The 17,190-nt window shown below is 42.2% G+C and overlaps 1 protein-coding gene across 3 annotated transcripts in view; it reads right to left on the bottom strand.

The window, feature by feature from the left end:
- The window catches only part of GYG1 (glycogenin 1), a 37,313-nt gene extending 20,756 nt beyond the window's left edge, over nt 1-16,557 (bottom strand). For 2 of the 3 annotated variants that reach the window (XM_055248589.2, XM_063620229.1), the window contains exons 1-4: nt 16,305-16,493; nt 13,686-13,821; nt 11,179-11,353; nt 10,759-10,921 (exon numbers count right to left, since the gene is read on the bottom strand). In XM_055248589.2, coding sequence (XP_055104564.1) covers nt 10,759-10,921; nt 11,179-11,353; nt 13,686-13,821; nt 16,305-16,311 — 481 coding nt within the window. In that variant the 5' untranslated portion in view covers nt 16,312-16,493. Of the gene's footprint in view, nt 1-10,758; nt 10,922-11,178; nt 11,354-13,685; nt 13,822-16,304 lie in introns of all 3 variants that reach the window. The other variant, XM_055248590.2, reaches the window with a different exon arrangement.
- Nucleotides 16,558-17,190: the final 633 nt, after the last annotated feature.

Here is a 17,190-nt window from a genome sequence, read left to right as displayed (position 1 = left end):
TATTCAATTTTCCTTAGTTTTCAAGGAGACTTTAAAAATCTAGAGATCTATTTAATTTTTGGAGTTAAGTAGTAAGATCAGGACTTTAGGTTTAAAGTCCAAGTGTACCTTATCCACCCTCTGCGTATTCTATCCTTTCCAAATACCTTCAATCAACTCTAAGAATCAAAGCCATTCACATATTATCTATGAGGAAACCCCTCCTTAAACAGCACCCCTGACAGGTCTCTGTTCCTCAAGGGATGAACAACAGAAAATCAGTTTCACTCTTATAAGTTCTAAAGGACAATAAAGATGGCAACAGAATATGCTTCACTGTTACAAAAATGCAATGGACTCAATGTTCAGATACTCCAAAATTCCTACATTGAAATCCTAACCCCAAAGTTGATGGTATCTGGAGTGGGCCTTCGGAAGGTGATTAGGTCATGAGGGCTCTGCCCTCATGCATAGGATTTGTGCTCTTATAAAAGAGGCCCAAGCGAGGTCCCTCATCTGCCACATGCAGCAGTTATAACAAAAAAACAAAAATAAAAAAGCTATCTATGACCCAGGAAGTGGGCCCTCTCCAGACATTGAATCTGCTGGCACCTTAATCTTGGAATTCCCAGCCTCTAGAACTGTGAGAAATATATTCCTGTTGTTTATAAGCCATTTAATCTATGATATTTCATTATAGCAGCCTGAATAGACTAAGACAATGGACAGACATGAGAACTAAAGACAATTTTAGCTATATAGGCAAATTAATGTATTCTGAGGCACAAACTATCAAAGCCAAAACATCATGCCATTCATTAAAGGCTTATTTTGGATTCTACAAAGATACCTAAATGTGAGACTAGACACTAATGGCTGAGGTACAGAGGCCTGAAGTCTTAACTAATTTCCTTTTATACGTAATCATCAAAATACTGCCAATCAGTTCCATGGGAACAGAAAAAAAGGCTAAGGAAATGTTCATAGGAGCTTTGTTCATAATAGTACAAACTGAAAACAGCTCAAATGTCACTCGGCAGGTATATGGATATGGTACATCCATGTGGGATATTTCTCAGCTATAAGACGGAACAAACTACAGACACAATAACCTGGATGAATCTTAAATTAATTACACTGAGTGAAAAACTCCAATCTCACAAAGTTACATACTATGTAATTTCATTTATATAACATCAAATAATAAAAGTATAGAGATAGGAAGCAAATTAATGGTTGCCAGGGGAGAGGGAAAGAATGAGAGATGCAGTTGTGGCTGTAAAAGAATATGATGGGCCGGGCGCGGTCGCTCACGCCAGTAATCCCAGCACTTTGGGAGGCTGAGGCGGGTGGATCACAAGGTCAGGAGTTCAAGACCAGCCTGACCAATATGGTGAAACCCCGTCTCTACTAAAAATACAAAAATTAGTCAGGCATGGTGGCACGCGTCTGTAGTCCCAGCTACTTGGGAGGCTGAGGCAGGAGAACAGCTGGAACCCGGGAGGCAGAGGCTGCAGTAAGCTGAAATCATGCCACCGCACTCGAGGCAGGGTGACAGAGTGAGACTCTGTCTCAAAAAAAAAAAAAGAATATGATGAAGGGTCCTTGTGATGGAACTACTCTGCATCTTGACTATGGTGGTAGTCACACCAATCTACCCATGTGATGAAGTTGCATAAAAACCAAAAGTGCATATACATACACATATACACACAGAAAGGGGAATACATATAAAACTGGTGAAATCTGAGTAAGGTTGGTGGATTGTTCCAATGTCAATCTCCTGGTTGGGGCAATACATTTTAGTTATATAAGGTACTACCATTAGGCGAAAACAGATGAAGCACATATGGGATCTCTCGGTCTCTCGGTGTTATTTCTTACAACCGTATGGAAATCTACAGTTCTCTCAAAATGAACAGGTTTTAAAAAACTCTTACAATTAATGTGCAAAATACAATCAGGAATTAGATGCTAAATTCCACAAGAACAGAGATTATGGCCTTTTGCTTACCATTATAATGCTAACATGTAGCAGAATGCCTTACACATAGGCAAATTATGGAATGAATGCAAGAATCTTGAAGATATTCTGTAACAGCAGAAAAATTTAAACGACTTATATTCTACCATACAGGAATAGTTAGTATATTAATACTAACTACTCATGGAATACGATTCAGCAATTAAAACTAATGTCTATAAAGACAACATCAGTACACTGTGTAATATAGATATACAGCTACATATATTGTGATTATAACTAAGAACATAAACATTAATTAACATTTATATTACAAGAAAGTAAATAAAATAATAGTAATTGCATTAGGGGATTGGTGTAATAGATATTCCTTCCTCCTTCTTTTTCCTTATATTATTCTTGTAATGCTAAAATATTAGTAATACAACTGGGGGCAAGAATGAGAACTGTGCTTAGACCTCTTCTTTCTAAATACTCTTTACTTTTAATTTTTATTATGAAGTATACTACCAAAAGAAAAATATATGTATAGGTTATAAAGGATATTAATAATAAAACTCTACACATTTATCCAATTTGAGAACCTGGACATTATAAGACCTTCTTTAACTGAAGCAATTCCACTTAAAATGACTAACAGCTATCCATAATGCAGTAAAGAAATCTAATTCCACGGAGGCCTAAATCGTAGTTGTAAAGTAGAACTTCCAAATCCGACCTGCGTGAGCCTGGGAAACAGGAGTCAGAGCTGCCGATCCCTCAAAGTCCCTGGCTGGCTGCCTTTGGCCACAAAAGCGTTTCTGTTTACCCTCAGGTACCCTACAAACATCATCAGCCCATCAGCTGTGTGCCACAGGGAGGCTGGGAAGCACTGGTTGTACAGAAAACAAGCAAGGAGGAGAAAGGCACTGAAGCAGAACTGGTGAATCAACGGTGCCTGTTAAATTGGCAAATCCTGAAACAACAAGAACCTTGGCTCCAGACGGGGACAACACAGGTCATAAAACTTCCAGGGCCACTGACCTCATAATGTGACTACAAAGGTTTATCATTTAGTCCAAAATTGTGGATTAAAAATAAATTAATGCCATCTAGAAGTCCATAGCTGAATTTTTAAATTCAGTAGTCTAGAAATCTTAACCACCTTTTCCCAAATGCAGTTCAACATTTTAAGGTCAGGCAAATGTTTTAACATTATCAGAAAAATCTATGTATGGTGTTATCAATATCCTCTCTTCAGAAAAATCTTTAAATGATAGGACAGTTCAAAGCAGAATGCAAATCTAGGCACATCTGTATTAGAAAACATACAGGGATGCCCTAAAGACTGTTGAATTTCCGTAACAAAAACCCTACAACTTTTGTCCGATACATTTTAGTCAGACTTCCAGAGGCAGCTTTATCTAATCTGACAGGTTAAGATACTTTTAATCTCACTCATCTCAGAGCCAACAAACATGATTAGCAGGCATCACTAGCAGCTGTGATCCGGTACGCCAGGGTGTGGTAACACAGGTGAGAGACAGGGAGAAAGGAAATGGAACAACCGGCACATCGCACCTGTTTTGAGAACAAAAGCAAGTATCTCATTCTGAATCATCCTTCCACCCGGCTGCCCAAATACTATGTAATCACCTTGCAACTAAAGACTTGGCACTTTCTAGGTCTTTTGAGCAGGGTCACCTACCTGGTAACCACGGACGCATTTATCAGAAACTGGGCCTGTTTGTTTCCTAAGACAGAAACAGAGTTAAGTGGTGTCTTTTTAAATCTGTGCATTTGTTCAATGCTTGTGTACTTTGCGTGCTCTTCCATAGTTTGCTGGCAGCTGGCTTGTCTACTGTGGATAACAGGGCAGTGAGTTAATTCTGGTTTAGACACGAGCGCCAGCCTCTCAGCCAAAGGAATGTTCCTCCTGTAATAGTGCTCCTCAAACTGTGGCCCGGGTTCCAGCAGCATGGGCATCACCTGGGAGCTTGACAGAAATGCAGACTGTTGAGCCCCACCCCAGACCTACAGAATCAGAATCCACCTTTTAATCCCTAGGGAATTTGTCTGCATATTAAAATTTGAGAAGCACTAGAGTCTTTTGAAGAACGACTTCTTTATTATAACAAAGGATAACAACTCTTAAAAATGTCATTTCTATAAAAAATGTCTAACATTTTATAAATTTGGTATTCACATAACAGGAAGACTCAGATAGGTTCCAAGTCTCAGAGACTTCAAAATCCAAAAGGGGACAGATGTACAAAGTAAATGAAGTAAAAGTCCAGGCACAGTGACTCACGCCTGTAATCCCAGCACTTTGGGAGGCCGAGGTGGGTGGATCACCTGAGCTCAGGAGTTCAAGACCAGCCTGGCCAACACGGTGAAACCCCATTTCTACTAAAAACACAAAAATTAGCTGGGCATGGTGGCAGGCACCTGTAATCCCAGCTACTCGGGAGGCTGAGGCAGGAGAATCACTTGAACCCAGGAGGCAGAGGTTGCAGTGAGCCGAGATCGCACCATTGCTCTCCAGCCTGGGCAACAACAGCGAAACTCCATCTCAAAAAAAAAAAAAAAAAAGTTAAAGTAAAATATGCTTTATACTATAATTGAGCTAGAGACAAGTACTGACATGAACATGTGACTCACTTCCATCTATCTATTTATTATTTATTTATTGAGACAGAGTCTCACTCTGTCACCCAGGCTGGAGTGTAGTGGCACGACCTCAGCTCATTGCCTCTGCTTCCAGGGTTCAAGTGATTCTCCCACCTCAGCCTCCCAAGAATCTGGGACTACAGGCACGTGCCACCACACCCGGCTAATTTTTGCATTTTTAGTAGAGATGGGGTTTAACCATTTTGGCCAGGCTGGTCTGGAACTCCTGACCTCAAGTGATCCACCTGCCTCGGCCTCCCAAACTGTTGGGATTACAGGCGTGAGCCACTGCGCCTGGACACTTCTTTTTAAAACTAACTTCCTACAAAATGCTTGGCGGATATAATCATTACTGCCTATAGTGAGCACGCTAAGGATTAATAAATTACAGCTTATGAAAGCCCAGCTCTTGGGGATATTTTTATGAGATTTACTGAGGATCATTAGATTAACCCAGGGTGGCTTATGGAAATCCAGGCACTTGGAGCTTGGGCCCCAGCATCACTGCATCTCACTGGCCTCAACCCATTTAAGCAAAGAATAACTGATTTATTGTACTACTTCATGTTATAGCTTTTGTTTTTCACTACTTTGTTAAAAGGTTATTAACTATCAAGCTATTAATTATTACATACTTGCAAGGAAACATTTATTCTTGGCTTAAATGTCAGTTTCTCAGTCTAAGGCAGGTCCTCCTAGTCTGGACTCTTAGTACTCTGAACTTACTAGAATCATGATTACATAACTGTGTATTAGTTGTTAAATGTCTGTAAGGTCTCAGAATATAAACTTTATAGAGGCAGGAATAAAATCTGTATTATTTACCAGTCTATTTTTGCCCCTTAAATTTAGGATTTTGCCCAGATTAGAAATTAAAATGATGTTTGAAATAATGAATGGACCTACAGAAATATAGGTGAGAGTAACCCTTCCAAGAATACATCTAGCCTCCAAAAACAATTCAAGACGATGAACTGTGCTGCTGATTTTAAAAGACAAAGTATTTTTAGGTATTTTGGATCAGAGGGGAGAAATAGTAGCAATAGAGACAGAAGACTTGAGCCTCCATTCCTTCATTTGTAAAATGAGGAATATACCAGCTGCTCTGTCTACTCAAGAGAAATTAATCTGTCATAAAGCCAAGGTAATAGGTTTCTTCCTCCATCCCGTATTATTCTCAGGATACATACTCAAGAATGCTGCCATATGAGACAATCAGGAATGGAAAAACCCACCACCACCCCCACCCCCCCACCACCTCCCCCTGCCCCACAACACATAACCCAACCAGAGCTGAGAAGGACCCTGGTTCAGACCTGACTTTGCCTCAGCTCAGAGACACCAGGCAAGCTGCTGCCCTGAACTGTAACAATGGCAGGTCCCCAGTGCTAGCTAGATAGCAGGCTCTCAATGAATATTTGTTATATGAATGGATGTATGAATGCCTACCTCACAGGACTGTTGAGAAATAAGTGAAAAAGTAGGTAAAATGACCAGCATAAGAGCCTGCAAACATATAACACATTAGTCCCTTCCTCCTCCTCTATTTCTCACAGGGTTCATGATCTCTGACAGTTACAAAGCTGGAGACAGGTGGCTAAGTTAACGATGAGATAACAATAGCTCTTGAAAGAACTTATGTGTGCTCATTAATTTTGCCATTACATGATATGGCTTTTGCTTTTCCTCAAGATACTTATTATCCAAACTATCAATAAAATGACATAAATGCAAGAGAATATAGTCATTTCCAAAACAACTGATAAATTGCTAGAACAGGCAGCCTAGTGCTTGGGTGGCTGGGGGAAGTCACCATGGGAAGATAACTGTCTGGGCTGACCTATCAAGTCAGGGAACCAAGTGAAGCACACCAAAATCTCTTAGCTCATTTGGTTTGGACAAGACAAGTACTAGCTTGAAATATCTCAGTCCTTCATTCTTTTTTTGGGCAGGTCCAACATGAAGCCTAATTAACTATAAAGACTTTAAAACCTAGCTCTGGGGTCAATTTTACACTTTAATAGAATGTAGCACCAAATCATTTCTGTTAAACATTATTTTAAAACATTACTGTACTCTGCTTATGGGACTCAATGACCACTTAGAATTTGGAACACACAAATACAATGACCTCAAAGCGGATCCTGGACTCTACTTAAATAAATCATACCTAATATTCTGCCACTAATTTATTCTCTCCTATGTTTTCTTCTTTCTAGAAATTCAACTACAGACCAAAATTCCAGTACACCAAAGTTTAGGATATTTACATTGCAATAATCAAAATGAGTATAAGATGTTTTTTAAGGTTATTCCAAATTAGAAAATATGAATTCCTCTGACTTAGGTTTTTGAAACTAACACATACAGACGAAATAGACAACAATTTTTAAGCACTTAACTCTTCAACTACACAAGCACTCTTAAGATACATTAGTCACAGGGGAAAAGAAAAGAAAATAAACCTCAACTTGCATTCAGGTTGATTTCTTCAAATTAAGAGTCAACTTCATCAGCCTCATTTCACTGAGGTGGCAGAAGCAAAACTGCTGATTAGAACCTACAATATAATGACCTCTCTCTTCCCGTCTTACTGCTAACATGCCCACAAGTTAACCTTATCTTGTCACATCCTATACAATACAAGTGTGTAACTATTTCACAACAGCTATCGTTCAACTTTTCGGGAAATATGTAATTATAGTGATGAAGTAAGTGCCAAGACAGTTTGAAAATATAACAGTATAGAAACTTGACTTTTCATTATGGAAAATTAGACACCAGCCATGAATTAGGTATGTAGTCACCAGTTCTAAAATCTAACATTATAGAATTTTAAGAAGAAAGAGAAGTCCAGATACCTAGTATGGTTTGCCATATTAGGATTATTCTCTTGGCCAGAGTCACAGAATAAAGAGGTGGAGGGGCTGTGAATAGAGGGGTGGTGATTAGAAGAATGATAGCCACATTCTTTTGCATGAGAAGGGTTGCAAAAGCAGCTGCAAATGCTCAGCCATCAACAGCCCGTGTGGCTTGTCAGTGGACACCAGGCCCCACCAGTTTCTGCTGAACACAGGAAAGAGGTTAAAAGCATGACCTGCAAGATATTCACACTGAGATACAGTCATCTGAAAAACTGGTCTGAGCTGAAAATTCTGGGACTTAAAACTGACTATGGGGGTGGTGGAGGGAGAAAACTATAGTTATGAGAAAATATGGGTAACTGTGAAAGGAACATCTGAAAACGTTCATCAGTGCCTACAGCACGACACCTAACCAAAATTATTTTTTATATAATTCTTAATTTTTATATTTAAGACTATTTACTTTTACTGTATTTATAATTTTTACATAATAACATATTGAAAACTAGAGGCAAAGGTTACTGCCATTAGACAAAGTCATTGTCCATAAAGAAATATTTTATTGCTATCAAGCATAAGTCTAACACATCTTTATGTCACACGGTTCACACATTGATTCAAGTGGATAGTAAACCCCTCCAGAGAGAAGCAGCCTCTCAAGGTACAGAGTGAGCTTTCTTTGCTAAGTAATGCTTAACACATATTTCAAGTGAACACAACCTTTGATTCGAGAACTGCTAATTTATTCTCCTGCTGAATTTAAACAACATATTGAGAACTATAAGTTCTCAGCTGCATAGATGACTTTTTACCTCTTTCAATTTCTAATAACAGAGAAGATTCACTCCTTCACCGCCAATAAGCAATGGAATACCTCAGACGACGGCCAGCACCTGGAAACCTGCTGCTGAATAATGAAATGTGCCAGAGGCACAGACAGAATCTCACAGTGGTTTCAGATTCTGGCTGAAAAAGCAGAAAGTGCTTCCTAGTTGAGCACTTTGCACACATCCAAGCTTCTTAACAAAGAATAGGTTAATTGATTAGTTTCATATTCTCGAATTAACCTAGATAATTTACCACGGCACACTACTGTTTGGTATCCAGAAGTCTTACCTCTCAATAACATCTAATAGTTTTCTAGGTTAGAAATTGGATTCTCTTTACATGATTAAAATCATGTGGATTTCAGGCAGTTGGCAGGCCACAAGATATACTTTAGAATGTGATTCACTTACTGAAGCTGAAAAGAGTTACACTGAATTTCTGGCAGGATTACACTTCCTTCCTTCAAATTAGGAGAGGAGGTGAAGAAAGCTACACTCTGATGGGAAGGTTAAGACAAACAGTGGACTTCTGCTAAAAACACTCTCCTCTTCCTTTTACGCAAAGGTAACTGTTTAAATATAAGCAGCAGAAATAAGGAATACATCTTTTGAACTTAAAAACTAATACAGCTTTCATTCCTTCTATGAAAGGAAAATAGCAGGAGCTAAAAACATGTCAGTAAAGTGAAGAAGTTTCATTCGGCCTTGTCCATGGTGAACATTTAACAATTATTTTCTTATTTTAAGGTTGCTTAAAACAAGACTTCACTTCTTGTTAGATGCTGCCATACATTATGGTTCAGATACTCCTGCTCTGTTTTAGAGCATGTAGAGAGCAGAGTTTCGCAACCTCAGCTCTGCTGACATGCTGGGCTAGGTAACTTTGTTGTAGGAGATTATCTTGCGCATTGTAGGATGTTTAGCATCCCAGACCTCCACTCACCAGATGCTCTTTGCACCCTCCCCCTTCAGTTGTAACAACCAAAAATGTCTCCAGACATTGCCAAATGTCCTTTGGGGGACAAAATCACCCTTGTTTGAGAACTATTACCTTACAGTACAAACAAGCTAAATAGTGAAATAAAATTGAGACTTAAACTTCCCTATTATTTTCAATTACATCTCATATAGCCACAATTCCCAAATCCTCAGCCAAATAATTAAAAATAATTCAATTTCTGTGAATAGCAACAATGAAAACCCAATCTCGGTTTTATGTATAATTTGAAATGTTTTAACTTCCAATATCTTCACCTCAGCAATCTAACAAACTTATAGGTCTAATGTTTTCATTTTTAAAGTTTAATATTTTAACTTTCTAACTAATTAATGAAAATGAATTCTCATATCTGCAACCAGGACTGAATCTTTTGTCAAATGAGAAAGGCTGTTTCTGCTAATTCTAAAAGATCTACTTACTGCAAATCTCAGATCTACTCTTGGAAAGGGGAGAGGAGGAAAGAAGCCCCCGCTGTGTCTCCAGCAGAGCTCCGGCCTCCAGCCCAACCCCATGTGAATAGCACACAGCACTGTGCCCTGCCACAATGTCACATATCTGATAGTGAGGCACTGCTGGGAGGGCTTCTAAAAGAATGCCCTTCTTCTTCTCTATTCTGGGTCTTTATTCAAAAGAACCATCAAAAATAATTTTTCAAAGAACTCCTTCTGCATATTAACTATTGGTTTTGTCCTGTGTGTTTTTGTTTTTAAAAACATGGCTTGCTATTTCAGAAATTGGACTGAAACGAAAGCACACTTACTAATTTATTTGATCAACTTCTCCAAAAGATGTGAGGCCCTATATCACAGACAGAACCGTTATATAAATATAACTATAAATACATTTATATGTTATAGAAAATGGATGCTGACTTTGCCAATGTTCTACTTTTTGGCCCTGCAGATATCACTCTGACACACAGCCTTATAGAGAATGAGAGTTTGGAAGCAAAGATTATTCACATAAACTTTCTATCTTCTTTTTTATGCCGCCTGAGAGAATGAGACCCAAATTATCAGGCTTATTCCTCAAGTTTCCATAGTGACAATGCTTGATACTCCTGGAATGGCTGTCAAACTCTCTTGAGCTTACGTTTACTTAGGTTTAAAGACAGATGTTAAAGTTTTTCAGTCTTTTGAATTTTTGAATAATCACAGTACATTTATCATACTCTAGATACAGGAAGACAACTTAAAGACAATCCTATAAAATTGCCTATCATAGTTTAGGTTACTCTTTCGCATCTATAGAAAAAGATGCATTTACACACACACACACACACACACACACACACACACACAATATTTCCCAAAAGAGCACAACTTAAAACGCTTGCTCCATCTCTTATATCTTCCAGGCAGAATAAACCACAGCAATTATATTCCTGAGAAGAACAGCCCCTAGAAATTACTAATTATTAACAGCTTATCAGATATGAAGATAGCAGATACATACCATCAAAACTACCTTGCTCAGAAGCAAGACACAACAGCTGATTATATGTTTCAAGTGAAGGCTGATAAACGAAGACTCCGGAATTGAAGCAGTCAGGCCACCCTGGGTCTGGTGCTGCTGACAATTCTTCTCTCTCAAAAAGATCATCAATATTTGCTAGGACCTGATCAAAGGGGAGAAAGGGCATTACAGAAATGTTTTTGCTGCAGAATACCCTCCTTGAGTTCTTCCTATGTCATCCAACACAAAAGATGGTGACAGCTGTAAGGCAGCCTGGGCCTCCTCTCCTTCATCCCCTGACATATTTCAGACAGTATCTGAACTTTACTGTCAAGTCTTGACAGCATTCCTCAAATGCCTAACAGGTCTCCATTACTATATATATATATCTTTCTTTTCTACCCTCAAAGCCACACTCACCAGAGTATCTGCATCCATGAATACACATTTTGAATACTGTGTAAGCGACCAGCAGTGGAGCTTTGTCAGCGTGACACCCAACTCTGGCCTCTTCATTAAGGTTAGATGAGCAGAATCGCCACTGTCCAAGACATCTACCGTGATGACTTCATCAAAGACTGTCTCTAAAACTTTTCTGTCAAAATAAAATCCAGAATACCACACTTAGCATCTTTTCAGAACAAGTGACCCATCTATTGTAAGACTGATGCTTTATTACCTTCTCCATCAATTACTAGAGCAATGTATTGCTTTAGTAGAATATGTACCCTTAAATCTGTTCTAATTTTACTCCAGGACAAATTGTGTTTATTTGCATGTCCAGTTAACTTAAGTAGTAAGAACTGCTTATGGTGAGGATGAAATGCTCATCTTAAAACATTATTATAGGCCGGGCGCGGTGGCTCACGCTTGTAATCCCAGCACTTTGGGAGGCTGAGGCAGGCGGATCACGAGGTCAGGAGATCGAGACCACGGTGAAACCCCGTCTCTACTAAAAAAATACAAAAAATTAGCCGGGCGTGGTGGTGGGCACCTGTAGTCCCATCTACTCGGAGAGGCTGAGGCAGGAGAATGGCGTGAACCCGGGAGGCAGAGCTTGCAGTGAGCCGACATCGCGCCACTGCACTCCAGCCTGGGTGACAGAGCGAGACTCCGTCTTAAAAAAAAAAAAAAAAAAAAAAAAAAATTATTATAGAAGAAATTTTCTGGGTTTTTGTATTTTATTGTATCACTGAACAGCAGGCAAGTTGTGGAAATAGCTTGCAAAAATGTGTAAAGGGCTGTGTTTATTAGGTTGCCATTTTGTAGAATCCAATATAACCAGCATTTATTACATGCTGAGCACTCTGTTTAAGTGTAATGAGATTCACTTTGGTTTGTAAGGTACAACACTTCTCTATGCCCCAAATTGACTAAGGCTTTATTTTAGAAAGCTCTTTATGGTGGATCGGTAGGGTAGATTTGGGTAAGACACTAAATTGAGCACGGGTAAAAACGTATCATACTGAAAGTTTATAACAACATCAGAGATGCAGAACAAAACTGGTGTTGTATTCTGTCTCCAAAGCTGTACAAAAATATGTTACGGTTCACACAGTAAACGATGTTTTTGAAGACAAATGGTTAGGAGAATCACTGACCAAAGTAAACTGATGGTGGTTACAGGAAATGCAAGACTAGATCTGGTTTCTTACACATATCCTAATAGACTACAAATTAGGGCACACACATTAGGAGACAGCCTTTTTGGCATCTTCCTAAATTACCATTTAGGAACAAAGGTATTAGTGCGAAAGATATATGTATGTATACAGAATGCCTACTTTTTACAGACCCTTGGCCTGTGCTTATACTTTTTGGGAAAAAAATAAAAATAAAAAGTCACAAAAAGGGCATTTTCAATTTCTTAGAGGGCCAGGAGACCAGAAAAATAAACACATCACAAAGTTACTAGTGTGCCCAGATATTTTTTAAGTTAGTACTAGAGACTAGGTAGCTCATTCAGATACTTCAATTTTCTGTTGTTGTTGTTTTTTAAGACCGAGTGTCTCACTGTTGCCCAGGCTGGAGTGCAGTGGCACAATCTCGGCTCACTGCAACCTCTGCCTCCCGGGTTCAAGCGATTCTCCTGCCTCAGCCCCCCAACCCCAAGTAGCTGGGATCACAGGCACGCGCCACCACGCCTAGCTAATTTTTGTATTTTTAGTAGAGACGAGGTTTGTATTTTTAGTAGAGACGGGGTTTCGCTATGTTAGCCAGGCTGGTCTGGAACTCCTGACCTCAGGTGATCCAACTGCCTTGGCCTCCCACAGTGCTGCGATTACAGGCATGAGCCATCGCACCTGGCCCAAATACTTCAAAATTTAATTCCATCAGATCAAAGTGAACTAACCAATCACGAAGCAGTTTATACCCTTTAGTGTGATTCCCCTAGTAAAACCTAGTTTGGAAAGCCCTTTGGTAAAGATTCTAGTGTATTATATTGTAAATAAAGATCTTTAGCTTACAAATGTCAACTGGCAATGGATAAAATAACTACTTTTCTAAGTCACCTGAGAGTTTCCCTTGTTTGCAACATGAAACAATGTAGCCCCTGCTGCATCCTGGGAAAGGAATGTCCATGAATTGTGACTGCATAAAGGTGCATGTAAGCAGGGAATGCCTGACACACTCCTTCAGATCACCCAGAGGGGATGGAGTGAAGGAAGACGACTCCTTCTTCCCCCTCCTAGTTGGAACCAGAAAGTGTGGGCCAGCACACCACCTTCCAGAAGAGAACTGAGTTGGAATATCTCCCAGAAGCTAGGAGGTTTCAAATCCAGCAATCCTGCACTCAGCATCTCTCATTTTTCTCTACTCGGTGCTTAACTCCTGAAAAGAGCATGGCCTCAGTGTCCAATGATGTCAGAAACAGGGAGAAGGATGTCAAAGCCCCTTGGATGCTGGGGCAGCAGCGAGGTCCTCACCTCATGGAGTCTGAGACCTGAGGGGTGGCGAGCACGACTAGCCTCCTGGTGGTCCTGTGCTGTTTCAGAGATGAGCCTAGGACCAGGGCACCTTTGGCGTAGGCATCGTTTGTGGTCAGTGTCACAAAGGCCTGATCTTAATACAAAGAAAAAAAAAAACACTAATTACAGTATCTTATCTGGAGAAAGCCTTTTCCCCAGGAACCCATTCAAACAGTAATTCAGCAAAACCAGTTCCTCTAACATCAACTTTCTCTATGAATCAAGCTGTATCCCCTTTGGGGAGAAAACCCCAAGTACCCACTTCAAGAATGGTTCAAGATCATAGCAGGCACATATGGCAACCTTCAAGAGGTTGATTAAGCTATAGAAATTAAATCCGACATGCTAAATTCTCAGACAAAACAACAGCTTAATACCCAGAGTTTGAACTCCAGGCAACTAACAGATGGTAATGAAGAGATCAAGTAGTACCATTTTCTGTTTCTTCTACAAGGTACTGTAGACAGTATTTTCAGACGAGCCCAAAACCAACCGTCAAACTCAATTCAGACAGTCTGAAAGCAGAGTCCATATTCTTCATTCTGGTGCTTATGTTTATGCCATGCCTCAGGCATGTATGTATTTTTTTGAGACAGGGTCTCACTCTGTCACCCAGGCTGGAGTGGAGTGGTGTGATCATAGCTCACTGCAGCCTCAAACTCCAGGCATCTTATACATAACTGTTTCCTCAACCTGGAGCAAAAGCTCCCCTGCCCCAATATCCCTGAAAAATAACACTGAGTCTCTCCTCAAATATCAGCTCCTCAGAGAGGCCTTCCCTCCTTGATGCTTCTATCTAAATAGTGATCAATCACTGATAAATAGATTTGGAGATCATCCAAGAAGCCCTAACCAACTGCCTGCTTTTCTTTGGAGAAGGTGCAGGTCCATCCTGCACCCTGCCCCCCTCCCCGCCCAAACCAACAGACACGCACCCCGACCTCCAATAATCACTTAGTTGCCAGAAGAGAAGGTAAATACATGGATTTTTCTTCCCACTGAATAGTCCCCACCCTCCCAAGACCCCTAGCACAGGCTTCAAGATTTCTCCAGTCATTCCCTGGGACAATTCTGGGCCATGTTCCATCTCCAAGAAACATTAGCAAGTTGGTGGGCATCCAAATGCATAGGACACTTCAGATCAAGTTCTGGTAGGAGTCAGTTGCCTAACTAGGGAGTTGAGACATTTTGTCATGAAGTCCTTCTCTTTCTGACCTGGGTTTCCCTCATTCTCCCTTGCCCGTTTTCCAAGGTGGAGCCTGGAAGCAGTGGAAATTCCACTGAGACGTGAGAGGAAGTTGTGGGTTACCTAGTGGGCCAGCGCATCCCTCGGCTGCTGACCTGAGAGCCATCTTCACACATTTTATTGGGCCCTCTCCCACGGCAGGCCAGCTACTAAGTTGTAGGAAAACCAGTTCCCCACCCCCAAGGGGCCACCAGCTTCCCAGTCACTCACACTCTAGGAAAGCTCTGAACAGTGACACCTGTCCCTTGACAGGCCCATCAACATCCGCCTGTACTTGCTTCTATTATCTTCAGCCCATTATAACATCGTAACATGGCAGTCAATCTGTACCAAAAATACTTAAGCTGGGCAAAATGAATGATCATCTAACTCAAATGAAGTCCAGGTTCCAGGCGATCATGGAGAAAAATGTAATTAGGTGAGCAGGATTCAAGGATTTCTGGAAGCAAGGATATGGATGATTTCCAAGATTAAATAAGGGATAGAACACAGGTTAGAACACCAGACTAGCCAACATTACAAATGACCAAGAAAGACCAATGACAGCTGGGTAGGAGTTTAATCTTCCTAAAGACGGCTGAACTCTGGGTTACACCTGCAATCTTTGTGGCAGTTCAATTGCTGTAATAACCCTGGCTATTAGCCTCAATGACACAGAAGGACCAGCTAACTCGGAGCTTCCCAGTGCTGGGGCTAACTCGTGGAGTGGCCCGGACGCCTCGCAACAAGTGAAGCCAAAGCCGGCGCCCTCCCACCAGACGGGGCCCGCGCCCGGGGACGCTAGTCCGACACCCGGCTTCCCGCAGCCCGGCCCCAAAGGCCTAAAAATAGGCTCAGCGTGGCGGCCGGGGCCGGGGCGGGCGACGGAGGAGCCGGGCGGAGGCCGCGGTATCCCCGCCTCGGGGCCCCCGCTTCCTGGGGTTCCGGGCCGCCAGAGGCCGGGGCAGCTCCCCACGATGCCGCTGCGCCCTGGACTCCCTCCTGGACGCCCCAGGGGAACCGGCTCCCCACCCCCACACGGCCCCGCCGCAGCTGCTCCGCCCGCCGGCCCTTCGCCGTGAGAGCAAGAGGAAGGGCGAGGAGACGGAAGCAGGAACGAGGGCTCCGGCCGAGGGCCCGGGCTCTGCCCGGCTGCCCCATCCCTGCGGTCCGGGGGGCGGCGGGGCGGCCGCTGACGCAGGCAGAAGCACAACCGGCTGCGGCCAGCCAGCAACTTTGCGGCGGTTTCGTCCTGCCGGGAACACTCCGGGGCTGAGGGCGGAGAAGGGAGGCGGCGGCTGGGTAGGGAGCTGGGGTCCCGGGGCTGGCGGCGGCGGGCTGCGCGGCGGTACCTGTCATGGTGCTGCCGGGTGCGCAGGCGGCCGTGGCAGCCGCAGGTTGGTGGCTCAGAGAAGCCGGCACCGGGAGGTAGCACGGCCAGCGAGGAGGCACGGTGGGGAGCCGAGCGTCTGCCCCGTGCGCTCTTATAGCGGCCGTCACGTGGCTGCGCACGCTCTTGCTGCCGTCCGCATCCTCCCAGCTGCGCGGCCGGCAGGGGCGGTGGCCCGTGGGGCTCCGGGTCCCGCGTCTCCCTCGGCTCCTCCTCCTTCCCTCGGGGCTAGGCTGCTGCTGCTGCGGCTCACCGGCGCCCCTGCTCCTACTTCCCCGGGGCGCCTGCCCTTGTCAACTGCGCGCTCCCCGTCCCCGCTAAACCTGGGAGTTTAAGGGGGACTTTGGGGCTGAGTGCGGCATCAAACTCCCCAAGAAGCCAAGGGTTAGGGAACCTTAAAAAACAAGCAAACAAACCCCAGATCACTCTAGTTAAAATCATGAGTCTGAACTGCTTGAATGAAACGTAAAATTTACGCTTTTTTTTCAGAATTTCGATCAGCCTCTATAATCATTGTTTAGTGTACTCACAATGGTTTTGTAGCCTTAACCTAAAAAATATAGTGAATATTTGGTAAATGTTAAATTCTTGGAGCCATCTGCATCAATTAGGCATTTAAGTGCTTCATTTAATCCTTGTACCAACTCAGTGAAGTGTTACATATTCATTTTACAGACGAGGAGGAAACTGAGCTCAGAAAAGTTAAATTACTTTTTTTTTTTTTTCTTGTATTTTTAGTAGAGACAGAGTTTCACCATGTTGACCAGCCTGGTCTGGAACTCCTGGCCTCAAGTGATCTGCCAGCCTTAGCCTCCCAAAGTGCTAACTTTTCTATAGTCATATAATAT

The sequence above is a fragment of the Symphalangus syndactylus genome, chromosome 17, assembly GCF_028878055.3.
Source record: "Symphalangus syndactylus isolate Jambi chromosome 17, NHGRI_mSymSyn1-v2.1_pri, whole genome shotgun sequence".
NCBI classification, from domain to species: Eukaryota; Metazoa; Chordata; class Mammalia; order Primates; family Hylobatidae; genus Symphalangus; species Symphalangus syndactylus.
The sequence above is the reverse complement of the archived record's forward strand: the minus strand, read 5'-3'. Positions and strand labels throughout refer to the sequence as shown.